The sequence below is a fragment of the Phocoena sinus genome, chromosome 6, assembly GCF_008692025.1.
Source record: "Phocoena sinus isolate mPhoSin1 chromosome 6, mPhoSin1.pri, whole genome shotgun sequence".
NCBI lineage: Eukaryota > Metazoa > Chordata > Mammalia > Artiodactyla > Phocoenidae > Phocoena > Phocoena sinus.
This window is the reverse complement of record NC_045768.1, coordinates 12,379,661-12,390,801: the sequence shown is the minus strand read 5'-3', so window position 1 is coordinate 12,390,801 and position 11,141 is coordinate 12,379,661. Positions and strand designations below refer to the sequence as shown.

At 55.8% G+C, this 11,141-nt stretch overlaps 1 protein-coding gene and 1 long non-coding RNA gene across 5 annotated transcripts in view; one reads left to right on the top strand and one right to left on the bottom strand.

Annotated features, from left to right (window-relative positions):
• The first annotated feature begins 781 nt into the window (after positions 1-781).
• Positions 782-11,141, top strand: part of PTGS1 (prostaglandin-endoperoxide synthase 1) — a 28,088-nt gene continuing 17,728 nt past the window's right edge. The window contains exons 1-8 of one of the 4 annotated variants that reach the window (XM_032634397.1): positions 867-950; positions 1,043-1,132; positions 1,539-1,596; positions 7,533-7,649; positions 8,101-8,241; positions 8,574-8,717; positions 10,066-10,247; positions 10,359-10,442. In XM_032634397.1, the coding sequence (XP_032490288.1) occupies positions 8,223-8,241; positions 8,574-8,717; positions 10,066-10,247; positions 10,359-10,442 (429 nt within the window). In that variant the 5' untranslated portion in view covers positions 867-950; positions 1,043-1,132; positions 1,539-1,596; positions 7,533-7,649; positions 8,101-8,222. Of the gene's footprint in view, positions 951-1,042; positions 1,133-1,538; positions 1,597-7,532; positions 7,650-8,100; positions 8,242-8,573; positions 8,718-10,065; positions 10,248-10,358; positions 10,443-11,141 lie in introns of all 4 variants that reach the window. The other 3 variants (XM_032634395.1, XR_004350291.1, XM_032634396.1) reach the window with 3 other exon arrangements.
• On the bottom strand, positions 1,971-10,183 carry LOC116755245. The gene is made up of 3 exons (XR_004350292.1): positions 10,041-10,183; positions 6,155-6,161; positions 1,971-1,981 (listed from the first exon to the last, which is right to left on the bottom strand). It is a non-coding gene; the product is annotated as an uncharacterized LOC116755245 (long non-coding RNA).

Here is an 11,141-nt window from a genome sequence, read left to right as displayed (position 1 = left end):
AAAGAGGAGCTGAGTGCTGGGATTCTATAAAGTAGGCAGATAGATGTGAGTCCAGCTGGAGCTTCCACGCTGGCCACGCTGGAACCTGAGTCAGGAGATCTTTGAAAAGAATGCCTCCTGATAACGGATCACCTACTCTGTGCTAGGCACTGCATCAGGGAGTTTGTGGGCATTACCTTATGGAATCTTACAACAGTTCTCTGGGATGGGTCTTATTAGCATCCACGTCTTATAGAAGAGAATACTGAGGACCAGAGAGGTTAAGTACCAGGTCCAAGGAGACACAGCTAGTCAGCTGTAGAGGCTGGATTTGAATTAGGTCTCCCGGACTTGGAGTCTGTGCTCTTCATTCCGGCAGTAGAGGCTCGGGCAGAGACGCATGACCTCAGAGGGCAGAGCCCAGCCCTTGGCGGAAGCCCATCCTCCCTGTTGGATCTGAGGGTAGTGGGTTTCCCACCCCGGAGACTGTGTGCAGGCCCGCCTGGACTGCTCCTTTTCCATCCTCCTTCCGCTTGGGGGTAGCGGTGGGGGTGGGGGGAGGCTATGTGGTTCTGAGCGGACGTTTCTAGGCTGAGATACCAGCCGTTCTGCCCAGAAGCCTTGGGGGCCCTCAGCATGGCACATCATATCCGGGCCTCAGTTTCTTATCAACCAAATGGACACACTTCTGGTGCTACCGGGTTTTAAAGGCTCCAGTGTCTCACGGATCTCGGGTGAAAAACCACCTTAGTGTCCGTCATAGAATAATTAATAAAATGTCTTGGCTGGAGCGGGAGCAGAGGAAGTAAGTGGGCGGAGGCCGAGGTGACAGCTGGCTAGAGAGGTGGAGCCAGGGAATGGGTGGGGAGGGGCGGGCCAGGCGGGCCAGAGCTCCGGGGCACAGTTAGAGACGCACCCAAGGAGCAGGCAGTCCGCATCCCGCATCCATCAACCGCCCTGCACCATGAGCCGTAAGTCCGGCCCTGGTGGCCCCAGAATCCCCTTTGCCTCCTGGTGGAGCCTTGAATGCCAGGCTCAGCCCTTCATCTCTCTCCCTCTGCAGGGCGGAGTGTCTCGCTTCGGTTCCCGCTGCTGCTGCTGCTGCTGCCGCCGTCCCCTGTCCTGCCAGCAGCCCCCGGGGCACCCGCGCCGGGTAGGCGGCCCCTTTCCTGCCCCCGAAGAGCCCCAGGTCCTGCGTCCCTGGCCTGGCCCCCACGCGCCTCTTCCCTCCGGCCGGCCCAGCTTCCCCTTTTCGGCTCACGGTGCCTGGGGGTGGGGAGGGGGCTGAGTCTGTCGGTGGGATGGGGGCTCTCTGCAGACCCCCGGGGGGGTGTGGCTTTGGCTAGGACGCCACTGGGTTCTTTTCGGGGGGAAAGGGCAGACTGGGATCTCGGGCCGGCTTTGGGAAAAGGGACAGCCTCTCTCCAGGCCCTCACCTGTTCTGGGCCCCCAGCGGTCCAAGCTCATCCCCAACAATCCCGCTGTTTCCCCTGCGGGCCACTTTCGGAGGAAGCAGCAGGCTCCAGGGGAAGGCGGGCTGACGAGTTCTCTTTCTCCAGCCTCTAACTTTCTGGTACCCTTCCGGATTCCCAGCCCCAGTGGAGAAGAGCTCCCTCGGTGAGGACCTGGGGTACACCAGCCATTCCGGAGACAGTGGAGGTGGAAATACACTTACGGGGCTGGGTTGCTTCCCCTGAGGTTTAAATCCTCACCTGTGAGGTCCCCACTGGGCGGATGAGTTAACTGAGGCTCAGGTAGGGGCTATAACCCTCTCAAGCTCACACAGTGCATGGTGGGCTCAGGGTTGGAAGCTGGATCTACCTGACTCTAGGTGTTTTTCAGGGTCTTTCCTCAGAGTCCTCCCTGCCCTTCTCACCCCCTGCCAATGGACCCTGGTTTCATCACCCCCAAAGAAGATGGGGAAAGTCAGGTCCTGTAAAATTCACACCTTCCTCCCCCTCCACCATGCATGTACCGGGTTCCAGGTGAAGGACTGCAGTTCCTCCTTTGGACGGCCTCCCTCCCCCAGCTTACTGCTTGTGTGTGTGTGTGTGTGTGTGTGTTTGTGTCTGTGCAGGGTCTGGACAGAGCTTCCTTCATCACATAGCTGTGTGAGCTCTGTGTCTCCATTTCCCATCTGCAAAATGGGGTCAACAGAGGATGGTGGGGAGGGGATCTGAGCCTTCTGTTGGGATGCTCAGAGGAGAGAGAAAGGATACCTATGTGAACTGGGAATCAGACCAGGTTTCCTGGAGGAGAGGGTTTGAGAGGATGGCATTTGGGGAGTCAAGGAAAGGATTGAGGATGCTGGGCACGAGCAAAGGTCTAGTTTGTGGGAAGAAGAGGAGGAAGACCCACGTGGCCAGCACTTTACAGTTTACAAAACCAGGCTGTGGGCACCTCTGTTGTTGGGAGATGTTAGTCCCATTCTACAGAAGGGAACTCTGAGGCCCAGAGGGGTGAGCCCATTTGTCTGACACCCCGGTAGCAGAGCTGAGGCTGACTAGGCTGACCCAGTGGCCCCTTTTGTTAGCCCCTGGATCAGCCCAGCACTTCCTCTGAAGCCCCATTCAGCCCCATCCAGGCCCCCAGGGTACCCAGGGCTCACCCTGCCTTGTCCTCCTGTGTCTGTTCACCAGTACTTAGTGAGCCATGGTCTGTGCCACTTTGCTTTTAGCCTTTTCTACCTATCTTTATATTGTGTTTAAACAGAATTGTTTTCTTCACTTCACAAATATCCCCAGGGGATTGCTTTATGCCAGTCTTTGGCTGCAGCCTGGAGACAGAGCTGGGAGGAGCTCGCAGTCTGGTGGAGGAGGTAGAAATGCCCACAGACTGTCATCCAAGGGGGTCAGGGCCATGACTGAGAGAAGCACAGGGGTGTGTGGGGCTCGGGGGTGGGGGGCAGTTATCTCTCATCCCTTACATGTGAAGAATTTCGGGAGGCTTATTGGAGGTGGTGACGTTTGACCGGGACCCCGAAGGAGGTGGTGAGTTGGTGGAAATCCTGTGAGGTTTTACTATGAAACTCTGGAAGGGGTCTTCCTGGCAGAAGCAAGGGCATGAGCTGAAGCCTAAAGGTCTGAACTGTGGGAGTGGAAGGGCACACAGGGAGCAGTAGGACAGAGGCAGCTGCTGGTGGACACGGGCCTTTGGATGCAGAATGAGGAGAGGGACTGGGGCCTCAGGGTAACTGGGAACAGAAGAGTGAGATTGGGCGGATGACTTGGAGGTGAGACTGGAGGCTGGGGAACCATTAAGGAGGCTGCTGCAAGGGTCACGGAAAGAACGGAGGACCAGTTGGGTTTTGGGGCAGAAGGTTTGGGCTGCCTTCCTGTTTCCACATCTCTGGGTGAACTGAGATCCAAGATGCCTGGATATTCAGGGGAGGCATCTGCCCGGGAAAGCCAAAGCCTGTGTGTTGTCCCCAGAGCAGCAGCAAAGGCTGATTCCCCCGGGGAGACAAGGGCTGCAAGCTTACGTGGGGGCAGGTGGCGGGAGAGAATGTTGCTTCTGCCTCTCTTGTGACGGACGAGGTGGAGTCCGGCTTGGAGGACAGGGATGTGCCAGGGCTTCCTTAATGCTCAAGTTCATCCCCTCCAGTTCCTGGACTGGGCTTAGTGCTCTCTCTTTGGCTAGGGATAGGGCATGACCTGGCAACCGGAGCTCCATGCCAGGCAGAGGGTCCTGAGGCCAGCTAACCCTGGAACGTGGGGCAGGAACCCCGCCTGTGCCAAACCTTCCTGCTGACTGCAGCCTCCTATCTGCAGCACCAGAGGAGTCTGTGGGCTGGGAGAGGACTTCCTCTTCCAGCCATCGGGGCCAGCTGCGGTGGTGCCTGGTGGCTGGCCGCTGACCTGGTAGGGTGTAGGGCCTGGGGCCCAGGTCTGGCTGGTCAGGGCCCCCTTTTTTTTTTTTTTTCTCTTTGGCTGCCAAGCTCCTGGAGCTTCTCTAAATATTATTCTTAGGGAATTTCAGTCCAGCCTCCTTCTTTAACGGGCCCTCTTGCTGCCTGGTGCGTCCAAGTCCTGACGACTTGGTGTTCCCTCACTGTGCCTGGAGCCCTGACTCCTGGGCTGGGGGACATTTCCTTGCCAGATCCTCAGAAAGCTCTGGAGCCGGGAAGTCCTAAACAATTCCTCAACGGTGGGAATGTGTGCAGTGTGGGCTTGCTGATCAACCCCACCTCTGGGCTGGCTTGAAGATGCAGTGAGAGCAAGCTGCAGGGTTCTCTGCTGGTGGGGCTAGGGAATCCTATTTATGCAAATAACCCAGATATTTGGAGACAGATTGGCTTCGCCCAGAGTTGAGAAGAGAAGGGGAGGCAGAGAGGGAGGTTTTTCCTTAGAGCTTGTCTGTTCCCTCCCCTTCCTGGAAAACGCTGAAAAATAAGGCCCAGAGGGTACAAGGGTACTTGCCCAAGGACACACAGCCAACAAACAGTAGTCACTCTCCCATAAATCTTCACCCAGCACCTACTTGGTGCCTCGCCCTGTGCTGGGTGTGGGAACTCAAGGCACTTTAGACTCTGTGTCTGCATCTCCCTAGTTCTCTTTCTTGATGTTTTATTATACAGGGTGTCCTCCGCTGGGCACATGAAAGCATGTGGGATTTAAGTTAGACTGAAGGAAGGCCTTCCTTTGTGAATAGTTCCCAGAGCTCTGGTCGCGGTAGGGGATGGTGCTCCCTCTGGGGTCCTGGTTTCAGGTCCACCTTGAAGGAAAGGTGACAAACCTATCTAACCTGGGGTCATCCCCAGCCTGTGGGACAAAGTGACTCTCCCTCTGCATCCCTTCCCCAAATCCAGGCCTGGGCACCTCCAGGAGGAGGAAGGACAGGGAAGAGAAGGGAGTTCATCTTGGCTCTGCAGTTTTGAAGCAGTGGGGCCTGGGCGAGTCTCCTCATCTGTGGCAGGGTTGGGGCGGGGGGGGGGGGTGGCAGGGGTAGGGGGAGTCTCACCCACCCACCAGGGAGTGCTGAGCAGATAAACGAGGTAGATATGCAAGGTTGGAGGGTCAGCCAGAGCCCTGGCTTCCGGGCCCATCGTGACCGTCCAGCTGTGGTTAGGCTCCCCTCCCCGGTGAAGGGGGGGAAGCAGCACCTAGTCTCTCTGCCCATCCTGACATCATGGGGCCGCCAGCGGCAGCTGATAGCGGAAGAGGAGGGAGGGCAAGTTGGGCAGCAGGTCTGGGAGGGAGGGACCTCTGCCCGCTCCCAGCACACAGACTCTCCTGACAGGAGAGGGAGAGGGATGCGGGCGGGAACTTCTGCGTCTGGGGACACAGTTCTGCTGCCTGCTGAAGCCCTCAAGCCAGACTTCAGAGCCCGCTGCGGGGGTGCTGGGGAGATCAGGGAGTCCCTCTGGCCAAGCCTGGGCTGGCTGGTCTCCTCGCTGCAGTTTAAATTCCGCAAACATTGAAGCTCTGGCCACCGCATCTGGATTCCCTGGGTGGCTGGATCTCTCCAGGACATGGGTTGAGTCCCAGCTGTGTGCACGGCCTCTGTGAGGGAGGAGAAAGTCAGGGAAAGCCCTTTTCCTTGGAGGCTTGTGGTGGAGCAGAGCAGGTCGAGCTGGAACGTGGAGCAGGGGCGAGAGAGCGTGGCGGAGTGTGGACATTTAGGGGGTGGCTTTCTGGTGCATGCGCAGTGGGCAGGGTCAGGTAGATCTGGAGGGAATTTACTAGGGCGGAGCCGCAGCCTGGGTCAAGGAGGGAGCAGAGCAGAGCTTTCGGCTTTGGGGTCGCGGGATGGGCTGCCACAGAGCAAACTGTGTTCCTTTTGGGATCCCTACTGGGGGAGGGATGGGGAGACAGCCCAGAGAAGGGCTGCGCCTCAGCCCCTGTGCCCGCTGAGTGGTAGGGCGACCCGTTTGTGACAGAGGGCCTGGTGCGCCAGGGTCGGGAGCTGGGCAGTGTGGTGCCACGGGAGCTCCTGGGCAGAACAGCAGAGTGTCCTGAGCAGGAGGGATCGATGAGATCCCAGGTCCCTGAGCCCGCTGCACGGCTGAGCCTGAGCTCCCTGGAGTTTCTGGGCCTGTGGCTGTAGGAGGGGAGGGGTTCCTGCCAGGCCCCTGCCCTGGGCCCCACCGGCCGGTCCGCCTGCGTTGGTCTGATAAGGCCTATTTGTTCAGACTTCTTCCCGTGGGTTCCTTCTTTTTATACCCTGCAAGGGTCACAGAGGTGCTATTGTGGGGCTGTGGGGAGTTGCCAGGGCTTAAGCAAGACTATTTGCACGATTCTGCGATGTGAGGAGCCCTAAACCAGAGGGTCCTGCCCTGTGACCACAGCAGCTGATCTGCCTGCAGTGGCTTCTCAGCCTCCTACCTCCCGTTGCTATCCTCTTGACCCCCTATAATCAGATGCACAAAGAATCAGAGTTCCCTGTAACGTTGGCTCTGAGCCCAGTTAAGGAAGTGTGTTTGCAGGAGGGACCTGGTGTTTCTGTGGAAGACCAGGGAAGGAGCTGCTGCCAGGAGCCAGGCGCCCTGGGTCTGCAGGAGGCCTGGCTCTGTTCCCTGGTCTTGGCCAAGTCGCCACCTCTTCCCAAGCCTCGGTGTCCCTCGCTGAGCTGTGAACGAGCACTGAGGGAGCTCCAAGGAGACTCTGACCTTGCTGTTGGAGAATCACTGAAGCTGTGGTTGGGGAGATCTGGGTTAGACACAAGGAGGGACTTCCTGCGGGGGGAGTGGTTCTCCAGGGGGTTGGTGGGGGTGTTGCTAGAGCTCCACTCACCCTCTGGAGAGAGTTTTCCGGCCACATCTCTCCTGTTCTCGTGGTGCCTGACCTCCCTCAAGATCCTGGAGCCCATACTCCACCCTGATGTGAGCTGGGGCTGGGTCTATCAGGATGGGAGCTGAGACTCCCCTCAAACCCATTCTCTGTCTTCTGGGTTCTGGGAAACGTCTTTCCTTGGACTTGATGGCTGAGTGTCTGGGGGTGGGGTGGAAGTGAAGGGATGGGCAGTTGGTCTGGTGCCACTTGCTGGGTGACCCATCTGGGTTTCCCCTTATTTGGCCTCAGTCACCCCCCCCCCATCAGCCTATAACTGGACGTTGTGATACCTGCTCTTCCTTCCCTTCTGCAAAAACAAAGGAATGGTAGGTCCTGATGCCCAGAGGTTGGGGGTTGGTCTGAGAACCCCTATCCTTTTCCCTTTACTGAACCCCACAAACTCTGCCCTTGGTGCTGAGCTCTGACTTGGCAGAAAGTGAATGCTCTAGAAAAGCCTGTGGCTGCAGTGTCTTATCAGCTGTTTCCTAGCCTTTGATGTCACAGCCTGGGGCCTGGACTCTTCTCCTGCCCCACTTTGGTGACAGCAGGGAGGGAGGGGGGGACTTCCCCTGGTGGCCTGATGTGGGGAAGACTGGAAACCCAGAGCAAGGTCTGGAAACGGAAGGGCCAGGAGCTTTCTGATCATAGCTGTGGGGACAGAGAGGACCCTTGGGGAACACAGGAGTCCAGTAAGTTAGGAGAGAGCTGTGACTGGACTCCCTGCTTCTGGTCCCAATGAGAGGTCGCCCTGGAGTGGTCTCTGATCTCTGTTTCTCCCCACAGTGAACCCCTGTTGTTACTATCCATGCCAGCACCAGGGTATCTGTGTCCGCTTCGGCTTTGACCGCTACCAGTGTGACTGCACCCGCACGGGCTATTCCGGCCCCAACTGCACCATCCGTGAGCTGGGCCTCCAGCCCCAATCCTTCTCCCCTGGGCTCGTCCTCCAAGACCCCCATTTCCTACCCTCGCCTCCGGCCGTGGCCCTGTTCTCTTTTCTTGCCTGCCTTTGACCTCGGACACTGCCCCTGATCTCTGACGCTGCCCCTGACCTGGCTCCAGCCCAAGCCCTCACTCCTGGCACAACCCACTCCCCGCTTCTGGGCTCTGTAGTGAGTTTTCACTGCCCAGCTCCGGCCTTACTGACCTCAGTCCCTGGTCCTGTCTCCTGTCCTCACGTCTGGTTCTGGTTCTGTCACGTGCCATCACTCCCAAGGTTCCATCCTTACCCCTGCCCCAGAGGTTCTACCCTGTTCCATCCTGGCCCTCGTCCCCCGTTCCCATCTTCCACTCTGGTTGCTTCTGGTCCTGCCAGGAGGGCCTGACTGAATGGCTCCCACTGCCCTCACAGCTGAGCTATGGACCTGGCTCCGGACTACTTTGCGGCCCAGCCCCTCTTTCCTCCACTTCCTGCTGACGCATGGCCGCTGGTTCTGGGAGTTCGTCAATGCCACCTACATCCGGGACGTGCTCATGCGTCTGGTACTCATAGGTGGGTGGGGGCGGGGCCCTCCTAATCTAGGGGAGCAAGGAATCCTGCCACTCTCTGGAATTCTTGGCATAGGATAAGGGCAGGGGTTGGGGGCGGGGGGCTTCTAGGGTGCCAGATAAAAAAAAAAAGAACAAACCAAGGAATTCCCTGGCCGTCCAGTGGGTAGAACTCCGTGCTTTCACTGCTGAGGTGAGGGTTCAATCCCTGGTTGGGGAAGTAAGATTTTGGCCGCATGGGGGGACCAAAAATAGAACAACCCAAGAAGAGGCGGGGAAGGGGGTGTGTAACTGGGGGCAGGAACCCCTTGTCACTATTATTTTCGCCCTCTGCAGTGCGTTCCAACCTCATCCCCAGCCCCCCCACCTACAATGCAGCTCATGACTACATCAGCTGGGAATCCTTCTCCAACGTGAGCTACTATACGCGTGTTCTGCCCTCTGTGCCCCAAGACTGTCCCACGCCCATGGGGACCAAAGGTAATGGCGATGGGGTGAGGGGGCTGGGCCTGGGCTATGTCACAGGAGATGCTCAGTTCTTCTGTTTGGGAAAAAACAAGCAGAAGAGCAGTTACTGACCCATTTCACAGGTGGGTGGACCAAGACAAGACATATGCATATCCAGAACCAGGGATGAGGACAGGAAGAGGTTGTGGAGGGGTCTTGTCTGAGGTCAGTGGCAGAGTCAGACTAGTGCTTCCATATTTCCAGGGTGCCTCTTTGCCTGAAGCTTGTCTACTAGATGGGTGGGATCCTGCTGGGATGGGGGTGACTTTAAAGCTGAAATGGAGGAAGGAAAGAATAGTGAGCTATTTACAGGGTGCTAACTCTGAGTTTGGGTCTTTACTAATGTAAACAGTCTTATGTGCTTCATCGGCGCAGTTTACACATAAAGTCAAACTTTTTCTTTAGCTGTTCAAGACCCCCACTTGGTCTCGTTAGCAGGGGTCTTCTTCCCAAGACCTTCTTCCTTATCCGCTCCTGTGATTGTCTTCAGACAGGGGGGTTTACTCAGTTTAGAGCCATCAATTCAGTTTCAAGTACACAAAGGACAATACAGTCACATTCCTTAGGTATCACCTGTGGCTGCTTTCCTGCTGTATCAGCCAAGCTGAGCAGATGCAACAGAGACCACATGTCGGCAGAGCCTAAGATATCGACTATCTGGACTTGTACAGAAAAAGATTGCTGACCCTTGGTTTAAAAGATTCCATCTCACCAGTTTTCTGCCGCTTACATTGGCACTCCTCAAATCCACTGCATAAAATAGATATCATTTGCCCTATATTATAGAAGAAGAAATTGAGGGTCAGAAAGATGGGATGACTTCTCCATGTTCATTCACACAGTCAGTAAATGGCATAACCCATTTCAGACACAGGCTACCTTGCTCCGCGGCTGGGGAATCCAAGTTCTTCTGTTTGTTTGCTTCCTCTTTCTTTTTTAGGGGGAGGAGGGTTAACTTGTACAAAGTAGCAAACACGCACAAAAGTTGAGAGAAAAGTATAAGGAAGTCCTATGTATCCATCTCTGGGTTTCAAGATTTGTCCACAATTTGCCAATGTTATTTCATCTGTCCCCTCTCACCTTACTTTTTATGGAGTTTTTAAAAACAGATTCCAGATATCATGCCATTTCACCCATAAATACTTCTAGAGTCTTTTGGTAGAGAAGGTGCAAGGGGCCATCAGGTGGGAGGGAGGTGGTCCTGCGGAGGCCACTCTGGGCTTCCTGCGTGGACCAGTTCGGTCTGGCGAGCCTGGAAGGCCCTGAGGCAGGAAGATCCAGACCGGAAGCAGCTACTGCTCTTTCCCACCTCCCCAACCAGGGAAGAAGCAGTTGCCCGATGCCGAGCTCCTGAGCCGTCACTTCCTGCTCAGGAGGAAGTTCATCCCTGACCCCCAAGGCAGCAACCTCATGTTTGCCTTCTTTGCGCAACACTTCACACATCAGTTCTTCAAAACTTCTGGCAAGATGGGTCCTGGCTTCACCAAGGCTTTGGGCCATGGGGTGAGTACATGGGAGGGGCTCGGGACTTCTCTGGGCTGCACTTGGCACATGGAGGTTGTTACAGGTGGGGCAGGACCCAGAGGTCTGAGTGGACCCTCTCTCTGTCTTCAGGTCGACCTTGGCCACATTTATGGAGACAATCTGGAACGTCAGTATCACCTGCGGCTCTTTAAGGATGGGAAACTCAAGTACCAGGTAGCACTGGGTCTTGGGAAGGGGCGTTGGGAAGAACCTTCCACGGTCTTCCCTGGCAGAAGCTGTTGGTGGGGGCCTCCAGGGTGTCCTGAGATGGCCAGCTGCAGAAGCTGGAGGTGTGTGGTCGGAGGAGAGACAGCAAACCCTGGGAAAGGGTGCCAGGGAAGAGACGCAGATAAGGAGCAGACATAGCCGCTCATGTTCTCCTGGGAGGTGGGTTTTGGGGCTCCACAGGAGATGAACATTTCCAGCCTGCATTTATTCATTTAATTATTCTACAATATTAATTGGGCACTATGATGTGCCTGGCACAGGGGAGCAGTGGCCGTGATAGTTATGGGCCCTACCCTCAAGCTCCTCAGGGACCACAGACGCAAACAGTAGGGTGCTAGTTCCACGAGGACTTTTCGTCTGAACTCACACTGTTCAGCGGTGCTAGAGCCACATAGGTAATTATCTCATGCACTTCTCAAATCCACTGCATAAAATAGGTATCATTTCCCCTGTTTCATTGCTGTGAGCCACATCTAAGTTATCTGAATTTTTCTAGTGGCCACATTAAAAAAGGTAAAAAGCAACAGGCAAAATTGATTTTAATAATATATTTTTAATTTAACCCAGTATATCCAGAATCTTATCATTTCAACATGTAATCAACACAAAAACTGTCAATAAAATATCTCACTGTTTGTGCTAAAT